Source organism: Ptychodera flava, chromosome 14 (assembly GCF_041260155.1).
Source record: "Ptychodera flava strain L36383 chromosome 14, AS_Pfla_20210202, whole genome shotgun sequence".
Classification (NCBI taxonomy): Eukaryota; Metazoa; Hemichordata; class Enteropneusta; family Ptychoderidae; genus Ptychodera; species Ptychodera flava.
The window spans coordinates 28,695,316-28,718,384 of NC_091941.1; the positions used below are offsets into that span (position 1 = coordinate 28,695,316).

Genomic DNA, 23,069 nt, shown 5'->3' on the forward strand with positions numbered 1-23,069 from the left:
AGTCGCTTAAATATTGGCGCTACTAGGCCAAAACAGCCTAAAGCTATGAGCATGAACAAATGCAGGAATACTTGGTTTTCTGCATACTGCGACCATATATATCTACGTACACAATGGACAATGTACAAGCTAATCATAGAAAGTACACAAAACCATGCTGTAGACTCAGTTGACAATGTGTGATTGCAACCTTAACATCTTTACTAAAGATTTTTATAACAGTAACGATATGGAATTTGTCGAGACTATCCATAGTTTTGGTATCGTACCCAAAAGTTCTTTTGGATATGACGTAGACATAAAAACTACAGACGATTAAAGAGTATGAGTGATCTTTGAGGTTGTACGGATCCTGCAACTCTACATCCTGAATGATTTGTCATACGGTATCTATACTGATGTATGCGGCGTCCTATTATCAATATTATCATCAACTCGGATATCTGTAGAGTGACATAATTTTGCCTTCACCATCCTGTAGATCCAGGACGACGGAAATATACAAGATGAAATCACCAGGAGTATACCAGCAACGTAGAAGGATAAGTCGTACGACCCAGTCATGTCAAAAAGATATCCTGAAAACAAAGAAAGGATAAGAATGAACATCACTTTTTTCCCCCTATACATGTGTGTGAAAACATATGAACGGAGTCCGACCTGGATTTGTGAGTGTTATGTGCTCTTCATTGCTGGTGTTATCAACCTGCTATGTCAATTTTTAATGTTTCATAAACTACCCAGTCGATAATAGGTAAAAGATTTTCTGTTTCTTTGAAAACATATTCGGCCTACGATGCTGTTACCTTTGCATCTCAGTAAGGTATGGATTTCATTCTACCTGTTATTATAGTATAGAGATAACACAGTGATCACATGACTTTAAAAGTCAAAGTCACACTTTGAACGTTCAAGGCAAACATCCAATGTCCCAATGTCATTGTGGCATTTGTCAATCAGGAATTCTGTCCCAGCGCAGCATGCCAAGAAGTAATAGTAGCAAAATAAGAAAATTTCCGTTTCTTAGGCAACAAGTCTACTCCAAAATAAAGGCTGAAATTTCATATCGTAATTACTTTTATTTCAGTGTGATTCAAAAAGCTATCATATGTATTTAACATAATATTTCTTCATTGTTTGACGATATGATTATGACTTTGATGCGTCAGATAAACTAAGGCAAATTTAATTGTAATGTTGATCACGGCAGCTACAACGATAACAATAATAGAAACCATTCGGAATATAAAACAAATTCTTAAAATTTGTAAAATTTAGGCCAAGAGTCTAAATCAGGAGGTGTGTTTTTTGGGACGAAAGAAACTTTCTTCAACGTTTCGTTATTTGGGCATGTGCCACAGGTAGACAATGGCCTTTATATCACATCGTTATTGCCTGCCGCTAAGTTTGTGATTTCCCTTAAGCTCTACACGACCGACAATTTTACTATTCTCTTACACAGGCATATTCTAGTGATTGATGCGAATATTTAATTGGTATTTCGTTCTACGCGAAATTATTACAAAGGCAGTCATAGGTGAAAAAAACTTGTCGTGATCTTTTGTTGAAATTGTGTGATTTGTGGCTACGAAAAATAGCGTCAGTGACACTTTGCTCACATATGAGTGTATGCACGATATTTAATAGTCGCGCCAGCGGCTTACTGACTACGCATGCGCTTATTCATAATATACTATGCGAGTAACCGGAAGTGTACCCTTCTTTCATGGGCGCCGCCATGTTTTTTTTTTTTTTTGAGTACTCGTAAATAAACAAAAACGAAACAAATTACTATTATATAACATGTCTTTTATAAAATATACCTCTTTTATTAGCCAGTAAATGTTATTATGCACCTTGTCGCTGATACAAAATATCGTTAATATAGATAAAGGGAGAAAACTGTCGTGCATATGAACGGGGGCATACGCAAAGAATGCTGGGATTGAATTATAGAAGAGCGCCCCCTGTGTCAATAATTAGATTCAAAAATTGCCAGTTTTTAGACGGAACGCTATACTTTTCAGCTTGCAAGTGGAAGGTGGGCAGTGCGGTTACCATTGCAATGATAACGATTGCATAATACGTCCCTTGCTAATCGCAATAGGCTGTTATCATTGTAAAAATTGCCAATTTTTGTCCAAAATTTTACACGCTACAGAAAAACTATACCTGCCCTGCTGCAGGGTTTGACGTCGTGTACGTACGTGAACTGCTTTCATCAGAGGGAAACTGGGTATAGTTGTCATATAAACGTTTATGAAGTAACAATTACAGTTTATCATGAATCAATACAAATAACATTGCCAATCTTTAATAACCCCTGGCGCGACACCAAGGGCTGAGCCCTATATAATATTAGCTTCTAAGGGCGCACGTGATATTCCTGGTCAAGTGCATTTGAACAAATTTTGATGCACCGTCCATTGAAGTACGAAATGGTTGGTAACTGTTGCAACCGTTGATCACACACACTTATACAACACCATCATGATTAGTGATACAATCTACCATACCAAAGTACAGTCATCGTCTTGTAATATTGTATTGCCTTTTTATATATATAGAGGGCTTATTGTTACAAGTTGGTAGGCTAATACTTGTATTTAAACATAAATATAGGAGATTTAAAGGGAAACGCTCGTCGAAACTGCGCCTGTGCGAGTTTCTTGTTTACGAACAATGTATTTCGTGCACGATATCTTGATGCACCTCATCATCATAGCTGCAACATTTAAAGTATACGATGTCTATTATAACTGACATTCAACTTTCATCAATCATCATCGTACCTTGGATACAGTGTTTACGTTGGTCGTATGGGTCCCATACGATCTTTGAGCACAGTTCCGACGAAAATATTGGCGAGATTATCAAAAGATGAAAATGATGCCCCTTGAAGTTTATGGCTTACCCGATAGTGAAGGGCCAACGAAAAATGAGCTTCCCGAGCAAAACATTATCACTCCAATTCCTTCAACCATTTGATCTACACCTGCCACCTGTTTAATGAGGACCATGTTCAATGCGCCATATACACCACGAGCCATTCCCATTACTACAGAGACGATCATTATCTGTTCATATGTGCTTGTAAAGTTCGTACATGCAGTAGAAAGTCCGAAAACGGCAATTGCTAGGCAGTGGATATAAATGCTACCTTCGTCTACTCCTGCGCAATCCAGAATTATTCCCGTAATTAATGACGTCACGCAGCTTGTCATTCCTATGACAGACATAGTAAAGGCCGCTTTAACATTACCAATGCCCATTTTAACAGTTTTGTCAACTAAGTGAGCTAGGGGAATACTGTGGCCTACACCGTAGACAAACCTATAAAGAACAAGAAGTATAAATAACGGGCGATCATGAAATAGTTTGATGATTGCAAAGCGCATGAAGATGTTGCGATTTACTGTTCTCATCTCAGCCACATTATCTCCATTTACGGTCTCATCTTTTGCAGAATTTCTGGGCGATGTAAGATTTTCAATGCTGTTACCACCGTGACTACGACACTGCTCGACAGTGAGTGTCGATTTTATGCAGGGCTTGACATCCAGTACCAGAGTATTGGATTCACGTTGAAGATCCCCTTCTTTTATCGACCTCACCTCACCTGATCTGGTGTCACAACTGCAATTATCAAAGCCGGGGTCGTTATCCTCACTGTCACTGTTCTCGTCTCGCATTACCGTTTTGTCAGAGAGCGAATCAGTGTGAGCACCATTCTCCTCACTCGAGTCTGCTTTGAGACGAATTGGCCGTAGCAGAGCTGCCCCTACACAAAGATGGGCTGTCAAAGCTGACACTATTACCAGTGTACCTCTCCAGCCATATTTGTCAATCAGAAGCTGGCTCAGAGGTGGTAAGATAAAAGTGGAGAGACCGACTCCCGCTAGCGCTATGCCATTTGCTATTGTGTAACGCTTCTTGAAATAGCGTCCAAGAGAGGCGAAACAGGCAACGTAGCATAGGCCGAATGAAACACCTGCAAAAATACAATATTAATAACGTTAACAGTTAGAATTATTACAGGACACAGACATAAATACAATCGTGGTTACTGAAAAGACAGAACAAAGACGGTGGTAGGGAAACGAGTATATTTGACAGAAGAGGCAAATAGAGGAAATTGACAGTACGAAAAAAGACTGTTCCTTGAAACACTGAAGGGACTTTCAATTTGGAAAAGAACACGTTTTCTCATAGATGTTTTATTTTGTAGCGTTGCTGTGTAAAACGTACTTCAAGGACGATTATGCCATACAGTAATAAAAAACCCCAGTTCATACCTGAGTCTATGTCATAATTGACACCAGCTTGTGCAGATGAGAACTAAACCTGTCTGACAACTTTTGATCGTAGAAACAACAGCTGTATAAGAGTTGAGTATCATTTTTCATATTCATTATTGAGTATCAGTATTCACGATGAATGATAAAGTTCACAATTTTAAGCAACAAATGTGAAAAATTTAAATCTTGTCTTGTTAATACTTCTATTGATCTGAAGTGCTTCATATTCCATTGAAATCCTATTGGAACATCCGGGCCTTTGTTTTTTGCCAAATACACTGGTCATTTCACCTTTCATCCTGTTTTTTTGGGTTACAATGATTGAATGAATGAATGCATAAGTTTGATTAAAGTCATAACAGCGAAAACAATCAGTTAAATGTGTACTGAATCCTAACTTTTACTATTGTGAAAATGAGGCATTCGCACTTTTCCAGAGGGAAATGACAATTTCATAAAATTAAGTATAAAGACATTCTGAGTTATAAAGTAATCTGTACGAGCACAGGCGGCCCATACATTATTAATAAGCTTATTATTGAGTTTTTCTCAGTTTTCTTTGTCACTGTCAGCCCCTCTCCTTTTCTTCATGCTCTGACTGATCGTAGTAAATAAAATAAAATAAATGACTATATAGCCTAACCTATAGCCTCTTGACTCTTTATTTATTTTACACCCCATTACAAGGACGTTTATCTCTCATATACACATCTTGTAATTAATTAGTCAACACAACTAATTATGCTAATCCGTGGGCTTATCAAGGGTTGGTCAACATTGCAAAGATAGAGATGTAAATGAAACCTTTCCTATCTTTCGCGATGTTGACCAACCCGTAAAATCCCTGATAAGTCCACGGATTAGCATAATTAGTTGTGTTGACCAATTAATTACAACATGTGTGTATGAGAGATATACGTCCTTGAAATGGGGTGTAAAATAAATAAAGAGTCACAGAGGCTAGGTTAGGTTATATAACCATTGATTTTATTTACTCCGATCAGTCAGAGCATAAAGAAAAGGAGAGACCAGATATGAACTGTAAACGCTCACGTGTTTCATCGTGTATGCAGTTATGTGTAAATTTTAACCTTTACCACATGTTTGCAACTTCATTGAAAGTATTATGATCAACATAATGAACAATATTCACCACAGATTAAACTCTATAGGTCATTAAGTATTCAAATACGCAATTAGCTGAAATAGAAATAATTAATTTCTTTGACTGCTGTCATTGTATCACCACTTTATATAGCAAGTGTAATTGCCTTTGGTCAAGTCCTTCAAACAATATATTCCAAACTTTGAAAGCTCATTAGATATGCAAACTATTAATTAGCTGACATGAAAACTTAAGTGCGAAATGACTTCCAATATTGTTATAACCTGGTATAATAATCAATGTACATAGCATGTTATGCCAACTTTGATCAAATAAATCCAAGTATATATCCCTAATTAGGAAAGTTAATTAAATACACAAATTAGGAATTGGCTGAAGCAAAAATGCTTAATGCCTTTCAATAATGTTAGCCTACATGAAAGTATCTTTAATGTACATAGCAAGTTTCATGAATTTTGGTCATGTAAATTCAAATATATATCCCTAATTACAAAAACTCATTAAATAATCAAATTTGGAGCTGGATGAAGTAAAATGCTTAATGACTTTCAGTAACATCGTATCATAGTATCTTTAATGTACATAGCAAGTTTCGTCAACTTTGGTCTAGTCAATACAGATAAATATCCCTGATTATGAAAGTTCATTAAATATGCAAATAAGGAATTGGCTAAAGTTCAAATGCTTAATGACTTTCAATAATGTTCTATCATAGTATCTTTAATGTACATAGCCAGTTTCGTCAACTTTGGTCTCGTCAATTCAGATAAATACCCCTAATTAGGAAAGTTCATAAAATATGCAAATTAGGCATTGGCTGAATTAAAAATGCTTAATGACATTTAATAATGTTCTATCATAGTATCTTTAATGTACATAGCAAGTTTCATCAATTTTGGTCTTGTAAATTCAAATATATATCCTTACTTTCAAAAGGTCATTAAATATGCAAATTAGGATTTGGATGAAGTAAAAATGCTTAATGACTTTCAATAATGTTAAATCATAGTATCCTCAATATGCATACCAAGTTTCGTCAATTTTGATCCGGTAAATTCAGATATATACGCCTAATTAGGAAATTTCATTAAATATGCAAATTAGTAATTATCTTTCACGTCAACCCTTAATAACTTTCACAGTGATATATCTTGATGTGATCAACATTTGTAGCAAATCTCATCAAATTGTGTGCAGTCGTTCTCAATGTATATCTGTTTTTCTAAAATCATTAATTATGCAAATGAGCAAAAAGTTAAAAAGCCACACCCACCAAAAACTAATCAGTTCTTACTATTTGTAAACTAAATCTATGTACCAGATTTGATTCTGATCTGATGAGCCGTTTTTGAGATATTGAGCATACAGACAGACATACACACAGACACACAGACAGACAGACAGACAGACATCGCTGCGACATATGCTCACGTGTGTCAACACGTGAGCAAAAAATGATAGAGAAAACAGTGAGAAAAACTCAGTAATAGTTTTTGGGCCGCCTGTGGTACGAGTCATGACGTAGACTTATTTTCGCTCCTCGTTTAACAGCTATTTTTTCAGATCATGTTCACAAATAGGCAGAGATGAAAACCCTTTAATCTTGCAGTATACCTTTCATGCTCTGTACTTGATTCACGAAGCGATCAAAAGTTTATAGGAAAGCTCCATTTTGTGTACCACGAATTTGATTGTCACTGAAAGGAGGATGAGAATGAACGAAGCTACTAAAGGATTTTCATGTTGCACATCGACTCTCTTATTCATTCAGGCCTACGATTGATCTAGTTTTGTAAAATTCCTCACCTGCGCAAAAGCCAAGACTCACGCTCAGAAATAGCGAGCTTGTTGCAAATGAACTCACGGCAATGGATATACTTGACATTACACCTCCAAGCATCGCCATTTGTCGGAAACCGAATTTCTTGCAAAGAAAAGCTGAAAACGGTCCTGTTAAAATATTTATTAGAATTTGTATAACAGAATTGTAGAATTTTATTGCATGCCCTGCAGTAATTAGCTATAAATATAATTTCAGTAATTTTCAATAATGAAATACTCATCAAATCGAGGCAGCTCAACAAAGACTGTTTGTGAAATACCAGTACTAAATGAAATTTGTTGTTAATAATCATGTATTCTAGGAGGGTAGAAATGTCAAACTTCTTTCGCGTAGATTAAAAAAACGTGCTCATTAAATTTACAGGGATACAGATTTGTAATACAAATAGTTGGTAATGAATTCAAACAACAAATACTTATTTGCCTTGACAAAGATGACAATAGCCTATTCCGGTATATATGTCGCGCACGTAGTTAGGGGAATTACGAGTTGAGGTACCAGTCTGGTTCGTAATGCTTTCAGTAACTGAAGCTGACACACCAAGATGTAGATTGTGACACAACTTTTTACTTTATTGCAAGATGGCAACCGTGTCGTTCACCGTCCAAGGTCTGATCTCAAGTCTCTAGTCTAAGCTGTCTACTAAGTTAAATACATCTTCAAACTTACATAATTACAAAAGTTATCACGTGGTAATTTTCCCGCCAGTCTTTGATTGTTTCGTAAGATTAAATAAGATCACACCATGGAATATCCCATTCTCGATTGTTCTCATTGAAATCTTAACCAATAATTAATTAAACTATCACACTATCTCTTATCTGCCTCTCGTACGATCTGAGTCAATGACCTTCACACGCCTTGGCCACGTGAGGGACGCTTCGAGATAAAATCTCTACAGGGAGGGGCGTTACACACACACCACACACACACACACACACACACACACACACACACACACACACACACACACACACACATATATATATATATATATATATATATATATATATATTATAATATATATATATATATCTATATATATATATATATATATATATATCGGATTCAGAATACCCGTCTCTGAAAGGCAAGATGCCAACTAAAAGTAAGGAGGCAAATTAAATCCATCATAAAGCTATTAAAAGGTCTATGGCTTGGATCTGGGGTTCTCAAATCTCCGGCATTTCTCTTTACATGAGTTAAAAACTGTATACATTAGAGCTGTTTTATTTCATACAACAAAAGACAGTGCATTTAAATTAATTAGGACCGTCAAGTTATTGGCTCAAACATGCATTTTAATTTGCCGTCACACTTACACGGAGGGGATAAATTACGAGACCGTTCCGACTTACCAGTCATGTTCACTGCTTTGAACAAGGACAGGACCAAGGAAGTTCCAGCCGCGCTACCGCCGAAATAGTCCAAAAACACGACATAGAATACAGCCAAGGAAGTCCCTATTCCCTTGACAACAAACATCATTATGAAAGTTGCTGATATGACAAACCATCCCCATCCACCGTCCGGCGGATCGCGAAGTTCTGGAGACTTTGTCCCTGTGGCAGACATGTTTTGTCAAACCTGGCTCAACCTAGGCTAAGGTGGAAATTTTAAACGTATTGTATATTGACTGACCAAGTATTGTGTAACCAGCCGTCAAAAGCGCCTTGCATAACTAAGGGGGAACCATTTATCTGAGGCGGGGGAGGAGCTGGACGATTTTTGGGAAAAACTTGTCGGCAGGTGAAGAAGGAAAATGATCAAGTAATGTGTTACATTGCCTCAATATATATATATATATATATATATATATATATATATATATATATATATATATATATATATATATAATATATATAATATCTATATATGTATATGGCAGCCTCTTGCGTAATAAGGGCGTTCACTGTTGGCAGTATGCTTCACTCATGGTACGTGTAGCCGTTTAAGCACTCTGGTGAGTCCATATTTCAATCCTCAACAATGTGTAACCGTACTCTCTGTGCCCAAGTTCAGAGATTGCCATAAAGCCATTATGGTGATAACCGGGAGGGCACATTGTATACATTTTTGTGTATTTCGCTCACTGCTTTAATAGTAGTTAGAGCACTCTGAGATTGTTGGGCAGCCTCTTGCGTAATAAGGGGCGTTCACGGCGAGTCTCAAAACCCGGACCGAGACGAGTCGAGACGAGACCATAATGACCCCTCAGGCCAGGCGTTGTAAATACATCATATATACAATACTACAGAAAGCTTGCAGTTTGTTGAGAGTGTCAAAGATCGATGCACAAAGCAAGAGATAGCACAATCAACGATTGGAACAACTGAAAAAAGATTTGTTGAGGTTTTTCAACTTGAGTTCAAGGCGAGCTCGAGACATGCGAACTGCGACATACGGACGTCGGCATTTTCAAGTTGGCCTAAGCGCCAGATTCAGATTCTACTATGATATCTACTGTGAATTCAAAATAGGTAACCTTGTATTAGAAATATACATACAGGAGATTTAGGTAATCATTTTTTAGAAATTAGATTCACCATTTATAAACACATTATAGGAAAGTAAACTGAGAGCTCATATGTTTAATTGTAGGCCGTGGCTATTGACAGGCGCCTGTAATTAGACAGAATCCAGCTATTGACAGGCGCCTGTCAATAGACAAAAAATGGCTATTGACACGCGAGACTTTTTAGCCAAATTTTACCGGATTTTAGGGAAATAAACTTCCTCATGCTTCTCAGAATGTTTTCCTCTGCCATTTTGTTCGTAAGAATGAACAAAGTCGTCGTCTACCTAATACCATCCACGGTTCTTTTAATTGCAAAGGAAAAGCCGAAATATGAGGATAAGAGGTAATAATTTCTCCTGAATGGCATCATCTTTTAAGAATAGTTCTGAGAATAATGTTATAAAGTAAACAAAACGTTTATTAGGTTAAAAAATCAATTTTGTGGGGGCAAGGCGACTTTGCTTTCCCAGCAAACCTATTTGTCAAGTATACATGTAGATCCATATTGAAGAACTTTTTTGCACATTGAGAAGGAAAGACATGATATTAAAAGTGATAGCAATGTTGACTACGATGTTTGAAGCGAGAAAAATTTTGTACCAAAATGTTTTAATTTCCGGGTACAGTTTTGTCGTACCCAAGGTCATTGGCTTTGCTATACCATGGAGGCAGCACACCAGTGCTGACCCGAACTGGGGGTCAAGGTTAAAATGTCGGCTCCCCGTGTTGAGACTCCTTGTATCTTTCTCTCTGGCTCTTGCCTCGCGCCGTTCTAGGCCGTGAAGTTAGGCTTCGGGTGCATTTTGCTTGCTATTTGGGATTAGCTGACGAAGCTTTAGAATGTTGTCACCATCGTAATAGTCGTTTCTCAATGCAGGCATGTGGAGCTATATAGCGTTGAAAGCGATCAAGCTGTCAATGTGGCGGCCATCGGAAATCACGATGCCTGTCATGACAGTTCTCTGACGTGAACTACTAAGATTTTCCGACTTTTACACTGCAAAACGGACTTCATCATCACTAAAGGGTGGCATTGTACCAAATAAGTATCACCAATCGGCAAAAATACGCGTATGCAGGACCGTGGTTATGCTAGAGTGACACGGAGAACGCGTACGACGTACCGTGCATGACGCCTTTCGCTAGCATTGCAAAATATTGATTTTCCGACGTATTAGGGGGAGAACCATTTGATTGGGGGGGGGTATGGAGGGAATGGGTATGAGAGCAAATTTTTTTTCCTGTCACAGTGACAGCAATTCTTTTTTCTACTGTCAGAGCTGCATCAATTTTTTTTTTTCAAATGGAGTAGCAATGCAAATTTTTTTTTCTTTGTCATCAAGTTTGTGATGCATTGTATATAAGGGAGCCGTCATTATTTACGGCCTGAAACTCAGAAATTTCGAGTGACACCCCCCTCCCCGTCAACAATGATGAATTTGAGTAACTCCCATCTCTAACTCTGAAATTTTGACTGATGCCCCCCCTTAGAAACGTTAAATACAAATACATGTATTTGTAAAATTTACAAAATACAGCAACAGTAAAGACCTTTCAAATCCTGATGTACCCTGCTAGACTATCATCAGTTATCTCATGATGGTTCAAAAAAGGTGAACCCATCAAAATGAAATTGCAAGTCACAATAAAATAAAGATATAAAAGCTCACGCAGTATCTAACATATAGTACATTGTTTAATTTGGATGGGTATTATGACAGGGTTTTCACTAGGATATCTGACCGGGCAGAATTTGAAAGTACAGGGGAGAACACGCGAGAGGCTTAGGAGAAAAATGTCACAGGGGCTTTCCCCTATCTGGTATGGGGATATTTAAGATATTGATGTGTGCAATGGTGCAGTCTGGTGCAATCTGAGAGGTGTTTTTTTAATTTTTTTACTAAGTGAAACTGTTAGAATACCCCAAGGGGGAGAGCACGAGAGGGGGTTTCCCTCTCTCGTATTGGAAATTTTGGGAAATTGATGTGTTTAATGGTGCAATCTGAGAGGAGTTTCAGGTTATTTTGCACTCGGTAAAACTGTTTGAAAATGACATTGAACACTGCAATATTTTTTTACATTTTTTGCATGATCAGTGTTTGTGTCACAATATTCAACAACCAAACAATGACAATACAATTTGTGAAAAACAGTTCTGTTTGCCAGAGACTGAAGATAAATAAATATACAGGAACGGAAAATCTGTGACCTTCTTGTGTCATTTCTCAAGCTGCCAGCTTCTAATGAAAAGCATGAATATGGTATGTTTAACTGTCAAAATGGTCATTGAACTGAGGTAAATGGAAACCTGTTTCTGTGATAATAAATGATGAATTCACAACAGTTCAGTTTTGTCCTAGATCTTGTGAAAATTTTGGCAAATTGATGTGCGCCACGGTGCAGTGTAGTGCAATCCAATAGGTATTTTAAATTTGTCTTTTACCAGTAAAACTGTTAGAAGACCCCAAGGGGGGAGAACAAGAGAGGGGTGCCCCCCTCTCGCACTGAAAATTTTGAGAAATGGATGTGTGCAATGGTACAATCTGAGATGTGTTTCAATTTATTTCGCCAAAAAAATTGAGAACCCCGCCCCCCTTCTTCCTCTCCACATTTTGAGTAACGCCCCCCTGAAGTTTTCAATTTTTTAGTGACCCCCTCCCTTGTATTTCATTATATTTGTTGTTCCTCAATTTTCATTGTCAACTTGTACGTCTTCCTAATATATTTATATTGAGAGAATAATATATTGATTTTAACACTAGTTTATTGACTCCTGTCTTGTGTTTAAAATTTTCACAATTTACAGAAGTCAAAAAGTCCCCTTTAGATATGCCATTGAGATAATGCAACAGAAATCCTGAAATATGATTTCTTGGGTCAGAAAAGGGAAGGAAAACATTGAGTTTACTGAGGTGTAGTGCATGCTTATATCATAAGTGCTGGGAAAAAACATAAGAATTGCTTGTGGTAAAAACATTTCGCCGCCTATGCGGCGCGCCGGCAAAGAATACATGAGAATTGGGTTTCCAAATTTTGTTAATTTCTGGTGCATTCTGACAATTTTTTTTTTTCACTTCTGTCTATTATGACAATTTTTTTTTCTCAGGCCATGACAGGATCAATTTTTTTTCTTCTAGCTCACCTGGCGACAAATTTTTTTTGATCAAAATCCTCCATACCCCCCCCCCCCGCAGAAATCAAATGGTGTTCCCGATATAACTCATTTTGTAATTACTACATGGCAGAACAATGTGTTCTTCATTTACGTGGAAGAAGAGCAGTTTATTTCACTAAAATGTGGTGAATTATGGCGAAAAACGTCCCGCGTGTCAATAGCCAACTTTTGTCTATTGACAGGCGCCTGTCAATAGCCGGATTCTGTCTATTGATAGGCGCCTGTCGATAGACACTCCGTTCATATTAATGATTTTATTACAGTGGCTCTGCACCATTTTTCTACATTACCGATACTATAGTACATGTATGTTATGTGTGTGGAATGTGAGGCAGCCTCAGATTAAGATTCAGATTCGGAGAGCTATGTAACCACTGACTAGAATGTACGAAAATGAACAAGCATAAGTTGATGGTAGGAGTGGGATATCACTTCTTTGACTAACTAGACAGAAGTGGAACAACGTCCTTTTTTCCCCGTGGCATTGATACAGATGCTGTCTATGTGCAAAAAAAACGTAATTTTTCTATCAGTAAGATAGGAGGTCTTTTGGTCTCGTCTCGACTCGTCTCGGTCCGGGTTTTGAGACTCGCCGGCGTTCACTGTTGGCAGTATGCTTCGCTCATGGTACGTGTTGCCGTTTGAGCACTCTGGTGAGTCCATATTTCAATCCTCAACAATGTGTAACCGTACTCTCTGTGCCCAAGTTCAGAGACTGTCATAAGGGGAGAACCATTTGATTTCTGGGGGGGGGCATGGAGGAAGTGGGTATGGGAGCAAATTTTTTTTCCTGTCAGAGTGACAGCAATTTTTTTTCTACTGTCAGACCTGCATCAATTTTTTTTTTCGAATGGAGTAGCAGTGCAATTTTTTTTTTGGTCATCAAGTTTGTAATGCGTTGTATATAAGGGAGTCATCATTATTTACGGCCTGAAACTCCGAAATTTCGAGTGACCCCCCTCGCCAACCATGATGAATTTGAATAACCTCCCTCTCTAACTCTGAAATTTTGACTGATTCCCCCCACTTAGAAAAGTTAAATACCAATACATGTGATTGTAAAATTTCCAAATACAGCAACAGTAAAGACCTTTCAAATCCTGATGTACCCTGCTAGACTATCATCAGTTATCTCATGATGGTTCAAAAAAGGTGAACCCATCAAAATGAAATTCAAAGTCACAATAAAATAAAGATATAAAAGCTCACGCAGTATCTAACCTAGACTCTCCACAGTCGCTGTGCCTTGTTTTGTGCGCGCCCCACGATGGGCCTAGCGCGACTACGCTGTGCAGCTGTGAGCACGCGCTGCCAGACACAGTGACTGTCCGTTTTTGCAAGGGTATGAATATTCATAAGGGTAGTGACCTCAAAGAAACACCTATCTAACTGGGCGGGACAATATATACTAGTAGCCGTAGACCTATATACGTGGTATATTTTATTTTCATTTTCATTTTATTTGGCTATGCTACTTGTCATTTTTGTTTTGATTAACGGGTGTGTGGAGTTCTATAAAGTACCCGGATCAGGCAGAAATCCGACCGGTCGCTTGCAAGAACGTCCAGACCCTGGGATTCGCGTAGCGTCTCTGAAGGGCGCGCGTGTTCCAACAGGCGAGAACGCGAATCGCAGGGTCTCTGCCAGACTATATCTAACCATATAGTATATTGTTTAATCGGGATGGGTATTATGACGGTTTTCACTAGGATATCTGACCGGGCAGAATTTGAAAGTACAGGGGGGGGGGAACACGCGAGAGGCTTAGGGGGAAGTGTCACAGGGGCTTTCCCCTATCTTGCATGGAAATTTTTAAGATATTGATGTGTGCAATGGTGCAGTCTGGTGCAATCTGAGAGGTGTTTTTTAATTTTTTTACTATGTGAAACTGTTAGAATACCCCAAGGGGGAGAGCACGAGAGGAGGGACTCCCCTCTCGTATTGGAAATTTTGAGAAATTGATGTGTTTAATGGTGGAATCTGAGAGGAGTTTCAGTTTATTTTGCACTCGGTAAAACTGTTTGAAAATGACATTGAACACTGATATTTTTTACATTTTTTGCATGATCAGTGTTTGAGTCACAATATTCAACAACCAAACAATGACAATACAATTTGTGAAAAACAGTTCTGTTTGCCAGAGACTGAAGACAAATGAATATACAGGAACGGAAAATCTGTGACCTTCTTGTGTCATTTCTCCAGCTGCCAGCTTCTAATGAAAAGCCTGAATATGGTATGTTTAACTGTCAAAATGGTCATTGAACTGAGGTACATTAAAACATGTTTCTGTGATAATAAAGGATGAATTCACAACAGTTCAGTTTTGTCTAGATCCTGTGAAAATTTTGAGAAATTGATGTGCGCCACGGTGCAGTGAAGTGCAATCCGAGAGGTTACTTAATATTTTCAATTTAAATTTTGTCTTTTACCAGTAAAACTGTTAGAAGACCCAAGGGGGAGAGCACGAGAGGGGGGTCCTCCCCCTCTCGCAGTGAAAATTTTGAGAAATGGATGTGTGCAATGGTGCAATCTCAGATGTGTTTCAATTTATTTCGCACAAAAAAATTGAGTAACCCCGCCACATTTTGAGTAACACCCCCTGAAGTTTTCAATTTTTTATTGACCCCTAACCCCCTCACATTCCTCTGAATACATGGCGAGACACCGGTGAATCGATAGTGCTTTGACCCGGTGTGTGATCCGGTGTGTGGTGTCATATTATAATCAACATGACCAAGCATCGATGTAAGTTCTCAGGGAAGATGTTATCTTTTGTGGTCAGAGAAACAAGGCTCACACATTGTATTTCATTATATTTGTTGTTCCTCAATTTTTCATTGTCAACTTGTACATCTTTCTAACATATTTATATTGAGAGAATTGGTTTTAACACTAGTTTATTGACTCCTGTCTTGTGTTTTAAATTTTCACAATTTACAGAAGTCAAATAGTCCCCTTTAGATAGTGCCTATGCCATTGAGATATTGCAACAGAAATCCTGAAATGTGATTTCTTGGGTCAGAAAAGAGAAGGAAAACATTGAGTGTACTGAGGTGTAAAGTAGACCTATGTAGTGCATGCTTATATCATAAGTGCTGGGGAAAAAAACATAAGAATTGCGCCGCCTATGGCGGCGCGCCGGCAAAGAATACATGAGAATAAGGTTCCCAAATTTTGCTAATTTCTGGTGCGTTGTGACATTTTTTTTTTCACTTCTGTCTGTTATGACAATTTTTTTTCTCAGGCCATGACAGGATCAATTTTTTTTCTTCTATCTCACCTGGTGACAATTTTTTTTTCTCAATATCCTCCATGCCCCCCCAGAAATCAAATGGTTCTCCCTAAAGCCATTATGGCGATAACCGGAGGGCACATTGTATACATTGTGTATATATATATATATATATATATATATATATATATATATATATATATATATATATATATATATATATATATATATATTTTATTTCACCTTTTGTTTTACCTTTGATCTCGCTGGGTCACCTGAAATTTTGCAATGCAAAGTATCTAATAAACATAGAATCGATTCATGAAAAATAACATTTATAACTTACAAACCTGTAAACATGATTGGAACTAATTTTGGGTAATTGAATAATGAAATAATGTCGGTTTAATCTGCAAATGTAATCTCATATGCTTTTCTTTATGTAAGTTATGCACTTTTTTATGAGTAATTTGTAATATTGTAATATTCAGCTATCGGGTACATAACACTTTTGAGATATTTTAAAGATACGAAGATCCAATTATCGCAAATTCGTTTCAATACTCTGTGTATGCATGTGTTAAAGACCGTGATCATTGTCATTGATGACAAATGAATTCTAGTCCAGACTGGAATTTAATGTTATATATAAACAATGCTCATTGTAAACATACGGCTGTGCTGGACTTTTCATAATGATTCATTGAGTAGAACAAGAAACTTCAGTGGATATGCAAACAAACAAACACCAAAAATTTGCCAAACGTTACAGCTTAAATTGACAACCAACACATATTTCACATCAATCAGAAACAGTTTTGTTTCGAGTCTTCCCATTTTAAATCCCCAAATCCTTTCATGTTCCCTCCCAAAACATACCCCTGATATTTTCAAGTCCCCCTCCCTCGTCAATTCTCCCGCACCCCTCTCCAGAGGCGTTTGTGAATGCAGCCTAACTGCGCTTTTATGGTTTCAACGTTAAAAGAACAGGTCCTCTTAGACACTGAACAAATTAGATTTGGCTACGACTTATAAAAATAACTCTCTACGTCTTCCTGAGAGATGAATTTGGGTGACTTGCAACGGTCTTTTGCCGACTTAAGGTTTTGATTTACTGCTGGTCTCTCTTTAATCATGATATCAGTGATTGATGTACAACAGTTCTGGACATCTAGTTTTTCATAGTGTTACAGAGGTCATCCACTTTGATGTCACATTAGCATAACATCTAGTCTTACGTATCGCGAGTTGCCGATAAGTCATAAAGTCTATAAACAGGCCATAAAATGGAAATAAAAGTGACGTAACAGAGTAAGCGGGTCTGATCGTGCGCGATACTACATGCACAGTGGATGATGCCATTTCATTTGTATGTAAATAACGATTGTACAGATTGAATTGTATGTTTAATAGAAGGTGTCTTTATCAACACAGGCACAGAATGTAGAGAGGGGGGAGAACAATCGCATGGCAATTCCCGACGGAAGATAATTGTTAGTGGTAATAATAGAACGTGTGAAATACATTAATATCTCATAAATTATATATATATATATATATATATATATATATATATATATATATATATATATAATATATATATGTATATATATATTTCACCTTTTTGTTTTACCTTTGTCTTGCGGGGTCACCTGAAATTGTGCAGGCAAAGTGTCTAATAAACTAGAATCGATTAATTTATGAAAAATGAAATTTATAACTTTCAAACCTATAAACATGACTGGAACTAATTTTGGGTAATTTAATAGTGAAGTAATGTCGGTTTAATCTGCAAGTGTAATCTCATCTGCTTTTCTGTATGTATACTATACACTTGTTTTATGAGTAATTTGTCATATTGTAAATTCAGCTATAAGACACATAACACTTTTGAGAAATTTGAAAAATATAAGATCCAATTATCGCAAATTCTTTCCAATCGTGTTTGTATTACTGTAACACACCAGAACGAGGAAAAAGACAAGAAAAATTATGCTGTAATTTATGAGGCAAAACAACTTTTTTACAATTGTCCATAATGGCAAGAACTATAGACATTCGGAAGCACATTTTCATTTAGCTCGTCAATTAGACGTATGATTTGTGTAAATTGGACAAATTGATCAAACAAATTACCAAATTTCTTGCTCGAGGGATAAAACTCTGCAAGACTGTACCCAGATGATTTCCAGATAAAAAATCCCTGAATTTGACCATTTTAATTCTTTAGACTTAGGAAGTATTACCTACTTCTGTACGCACAACCGTTACGATTTACATGCTTGAATTTATTAAGCGTTCTTTGAACGTAATCTATGAGTAAAATCATTTGTGTTTTCCTTCACAAAATAATTACATGTGATTGATATCCAAATCTGGCCGATGAGCACAATCACAAAATAATCCTAAAGCATATGCATTTGAAATGTTGACGCAGAATTCAATAACATAGTAAAAATTTGTACATTTTTTCATACTGTATCTTATGTCATGCAATTTTTTTTTTACTGTGTCCCATACCATGCGAAGATGCATCTAATTGGAATCACCATCTGAGATCTGAGAGACTTACATTTTGTACTCCGTAAATATCAGATAGGAGGGTTAAATGTAGGATTTTATCAAGCTTTTCATTTTGTATGTGCCACTTTTGTTATTATTTTATCTGCACTATTTTGTGTCTTCTATTTTACGAGCATGTTCATTGATATATATATATATATATATATATATATATATATTATATACATATACATATATATACATATATATATATATATAATATATAATATATATATATATATATATATATATATATATATATATATATATATATATATATATATATATATATATATATATATATATGAGATTGTTCCGTTGGGTCGTTGTTATTTCTAAAGATAAAAGAAGCTTCTCCCAATTACTGATACCACGCTAATCCTCTGTATTCCTAGGTAGTAAAAGGTATATTAGTACAGATAATCTGCCTAATTTCCGTCGGTGGCGTCGTCACTGCCTGTTCCATAAACCATGAAGAGGAGAGAAAAGAGACTGTATAAAGAAAAGACGGATATTATCACAGGGTGTATCCTAGGCATTTTTAACTTTTAGCAGATCTAGTAGTTTCTGCTCCATAAAATCAGACAGCCGCGCAAGGCCACTGGTGACCATGTTTTAGCTTTTGCATACCAAGTAAAAATTAATGACGAAACAGAACTTTAAAATTTTGTAAACACAACTTTCTGTTTTTATTCGATTGTGATTCCGACAGCCATCATGTCTAATTATTAAGCTTATGAGATATATATTCATCGTTTAACGATATGATTGTACCTCCACGGCATACTTTTGTCATTCACCTTCAAATAACAATATATCTGTGAGTATTAATAAACACGTAGCAATCCTTTCTGTATTCAGATATGTGAAGGGAATGTGTGAACTAAGCTTCAATACAGGATACGTCTACAAGAAGAGATGCACAGTTTGTACCCGTAAGAACCAATCATAACACATTTTCTGGCCTATACACCAAGTGACTGGTTCATAGGTTTGGCCACAAGCACCCACACACCCTGATCATGGTGCTCTTCAACCAGCTGTCTTGCCCAGAGGATATGCCTACACAACAGATACCGAGTTTTTATGATGGCATTTATTTTACCTGCAGCATATTCCGCGGAAAATCCACAGGTAGTGTTCTCAATGTTGAGAAATAATTAGTGTGTGCCATGTATCTAGGTAACCCATGGGCGTATACCACAGTTAGGGACTGGTCAGTTTCTTCAGCCGGGGGGGGGGCGGTGAATTCATGGGGGGGGGGGTCACCCTGTTTTTGACTTTGGTGATAGGGAGGGGTCACCATCTTTTTGAAATGCCCAATAGGGGGGGTCAGTGTGTTTTTGAATTTTGAAACAGGCTCATCATTGCCTAAAATGCTAGTGTGAGCCACAAATTTCATCATTCAGTTGTATTCCTTCGGGCGCGTAACTTTAATAATCAGTCATATTTTTCAGCACCCCCAACTTTAACATATCAAGCAAACATACATCAGAGATATCTGTATGTTCAATATTTTTCAGCGTGCTCTTCAAGCTACTTTAATATATCAGACATTTTTTAGCATGCCCTTCACGTGCATGACTTAAATATACAAGGCATATATATCAGAGATATCAGGATGTTTCATATTTTTCGGCGCGCCCTTCGGGCGCCATACTTTAATAAATCAGAGATATCTTGATGTTTGCTAAGTGAAAGTGTACCATTATGAAATCTGCATTTCATATGAAAAGCATGACAAATTCCTGATACTTTTCTGTTCTCTCTTTGAGAATTCAGTATGAGAAAGCAATGTGCACAAATATTTCACAATATATATTTGATACAGTGACTTATTTTAGAGATAGAAAATGACAATATCTTTAGAGTAGAAAAATGACAAGATATCTTTCCTTCTCATTGATGCAATTATTTTCCTTTGTGTCACAGGTTTTCTGTAGAAAGATGCTTTTTTATGAACAAAATAACAGTTAAAAAAGGCAGTTTTTGTCATTATAAGCTGTGTTTTTATGGTTTCAATGTTACAAGAAAAGGTCCTCTCAGACACTGTACACATCAGATTTGGCTAAAAAGCTCTCTATGGCTCCTCAGGAGATTTAATTGGATGGTTGGCAAGTCTTAACACCCATCAAAGTTTTTGATTCACTGCTTTTTCCTCTTTGATATTAATGATTGACATCCATTTCTGTACAACAGTTCAGGATATGTGGTTAAGCATAGAAAGTGTGAAATACATTCACAGCTCATACAAAATACAGCTCATTCAAAATATACTGTATTCAAACTTTAAGATTGACACTTTGAAATTCCTATCTTACAACTGACATGTCAACAATTTCATTAAAACATAGAATGACTATTTAAAATATAAATATATGTAAAATGTAAAATAAAATATATATATACGTATGTGTGTGTGTATATATATATATATATATATATATATATATATATATATATATATATATATATATATATATATATATATATATATATATATATATATATATATATAATTTATGTCCACCATTTGTTTTACCTATGTCGGTGCCGGGGGGGGGGTCACCCTGTTTTTGAAATTTGGAATAGGGGGGGTCACCCTGTTTTCAAAATTTGGAATAGGGGGGGTCAGCCACTTTTTGACGTTGGCAAAAAATAATCCACCGCCCCCCCCAGGCCGAAGAAACTGACCAGTCCCTTATAGTGTGTCAGTATTTGCACATAACACGTTTTGTGACAGTGAGCCATCAACGTCCGAAAATTTAATTATTTTCTTCGTTTTTGGTCCCATGTCGTCAAGAAACGCATCCGCGTTCGGTCAGTTTTGTTCGTACGTACGTGAGGGATGTTAGATATACTAGTCCCCGGTGAGGGAGGCTACTGCTCAGGGACACGTATTCTTTCGAAACATATAGCCTACGGGTACGACGCGACGCGATAACGCTGCTGCTTGGTAGCATGAATATGAGTACTCACTTCGAACTCTATGACTCTATCTTTTACAACAGTTTTTTTTCAACCTTTGCTTGTTCATAATAGCATATTAATTATTGATAAATATATACATTCTATCTGATGGTAGAAATAGTATTTTCAAGATTAAGTGCTGTGGCGCTGTTCTGGACATTCTTATGAGTAAGAGTTTGTGTACAACTATTCATAGTACCCAAAATTCGTCAGAGGTTTGCAGCGCGCGGCCCCATGACACAGCTCGGAAGATAACGCGAACCCAATGGGTTGCCTTTATACATGGGTTAGTAGAAACGCATTTTACGGCTCAGCTATTTTGCAATCATAGACGTATAGAAACGCTGCCAAAATTACAGCCTGTGTTTTAGAAGACAGAGAAAACCAACATTTGACAGGTGACAGGTGTTAATGCCAGCTTGACCACTGATGAATTTTCGTGTGGGCAAGTCCACGGAAATTTTGGGACAGCGATGAAAATAGCGCCCTCAATGATGTTTTTTGACAAAATTTAGGCCCATTGTTATGATTTCTATCGGCCTTATAACTCCTCATATTACAACAGAATGCTTTAGCCATTGTTCACAAAAGTCTGTATTTGATTCAAGCAGCAAAATATCTTTACAAAAATACTTCAAATTAAAGTTCAAACAAACAAGCATCTATGCATCTACCATTTTTCTTCCGAACTATTCATTACGCGGAAGTGAATTATGTGTCTTGTCCTTAGTTGACGATCCCAAGGAAACTCTCTAGGGGTACATATTTCATATTTCAAAATATATGACGTCCTATGTTCCGAATGGCAACCACGTACTACGTTACCGTAACAGTACATACTTGAAGACGAACAAGCCATATTGTAATTGGTGGCTTTTATTTACAAACGGGAACTTTAACGCGAGCAATAGTTTCACCTCTGGTATCGTTGATTCTTATTTGATTTGTGTTTGCTTTCACATCATTCTGAAAAGCAATATGCAGTGTCATGAGTATGTACAATGACGAATCATCACACGATTGACAGATTTGTTGATTCTGCAGACACATAGTGATGGTACTTTTATTACCACCTGAAGACAAGAACCACACGGTATCAACTGAGATATAACTTATCGCACTAGGTCTTGTCTCTGCCCACTTTTTAAAGAATCGCATAAGAGGATGAGGCAGGGAGCACACAACAACACGACCAAAAAAGAAAATTATAAACGACTGGAGTTGAATTCTGCTGCTTCTATGGATGCCCGAGGCAATAAACATAAACAACACAACAAACGCAAGAAAACTGGGTTTTCTGCATAAAGCGTTAACGTTATGTCTTGGTAGATTTCACCACATA

General features: G+C 37.0%; 1 protein-coding gene across 1 annotated transcript; it reads right to left on the minus strand.

The window, feature by feature from the left end:
- Window positions 1-390: 390 nt before the first annotated feature.
- LOC139150735 (monocarboxylate transporter 12-like) lies at window positions 391-8,842 on the minus strand. Its single transcript, XM_070723146.1, has 4 exons — window positions 8,626-8,842; window positions 3,417-3,991; window positions 2,915-3,002; window positions 391-578 (listed from the first exon to the last, which is right to left on the minus strand). Exons 1-4 carry the CDS (start codon window positions 8,840-8,842, stop codon window positions 391-393), a joined length of 1,068 nt encoding a protein of 355 aa, XP_070579247.1.
- Between the last annotated feature and the right edge of the window lie 14,227 nt (window positions 8,843-23,069).

Excerpts from the sequence above, each read along its gene's own strand:
- LOC139150735 (XM_070723146.1), bottom strand. The coding sequence starts at position 8,842 with ATGTCTGCCACAGGGACAAAGTCTCCAGAACTTCGCGATCCGCCGGAC. Across the intron at positions 3,003-3,416 it reads ATGTGGCTGAGATGAGAACA|GTGGCAGGTGTAGATCAAAT; the intron begins GTAAATCGCAAC and ends CTCATTAAACAG. Across the intron at positions 579-2,914 it reads CGTTGGCCCTTCACTATCGG|GATATCTTTTTGACATGACT; the intron begins GTAAGCCATAAA and ends CTTTGTTTTCAG.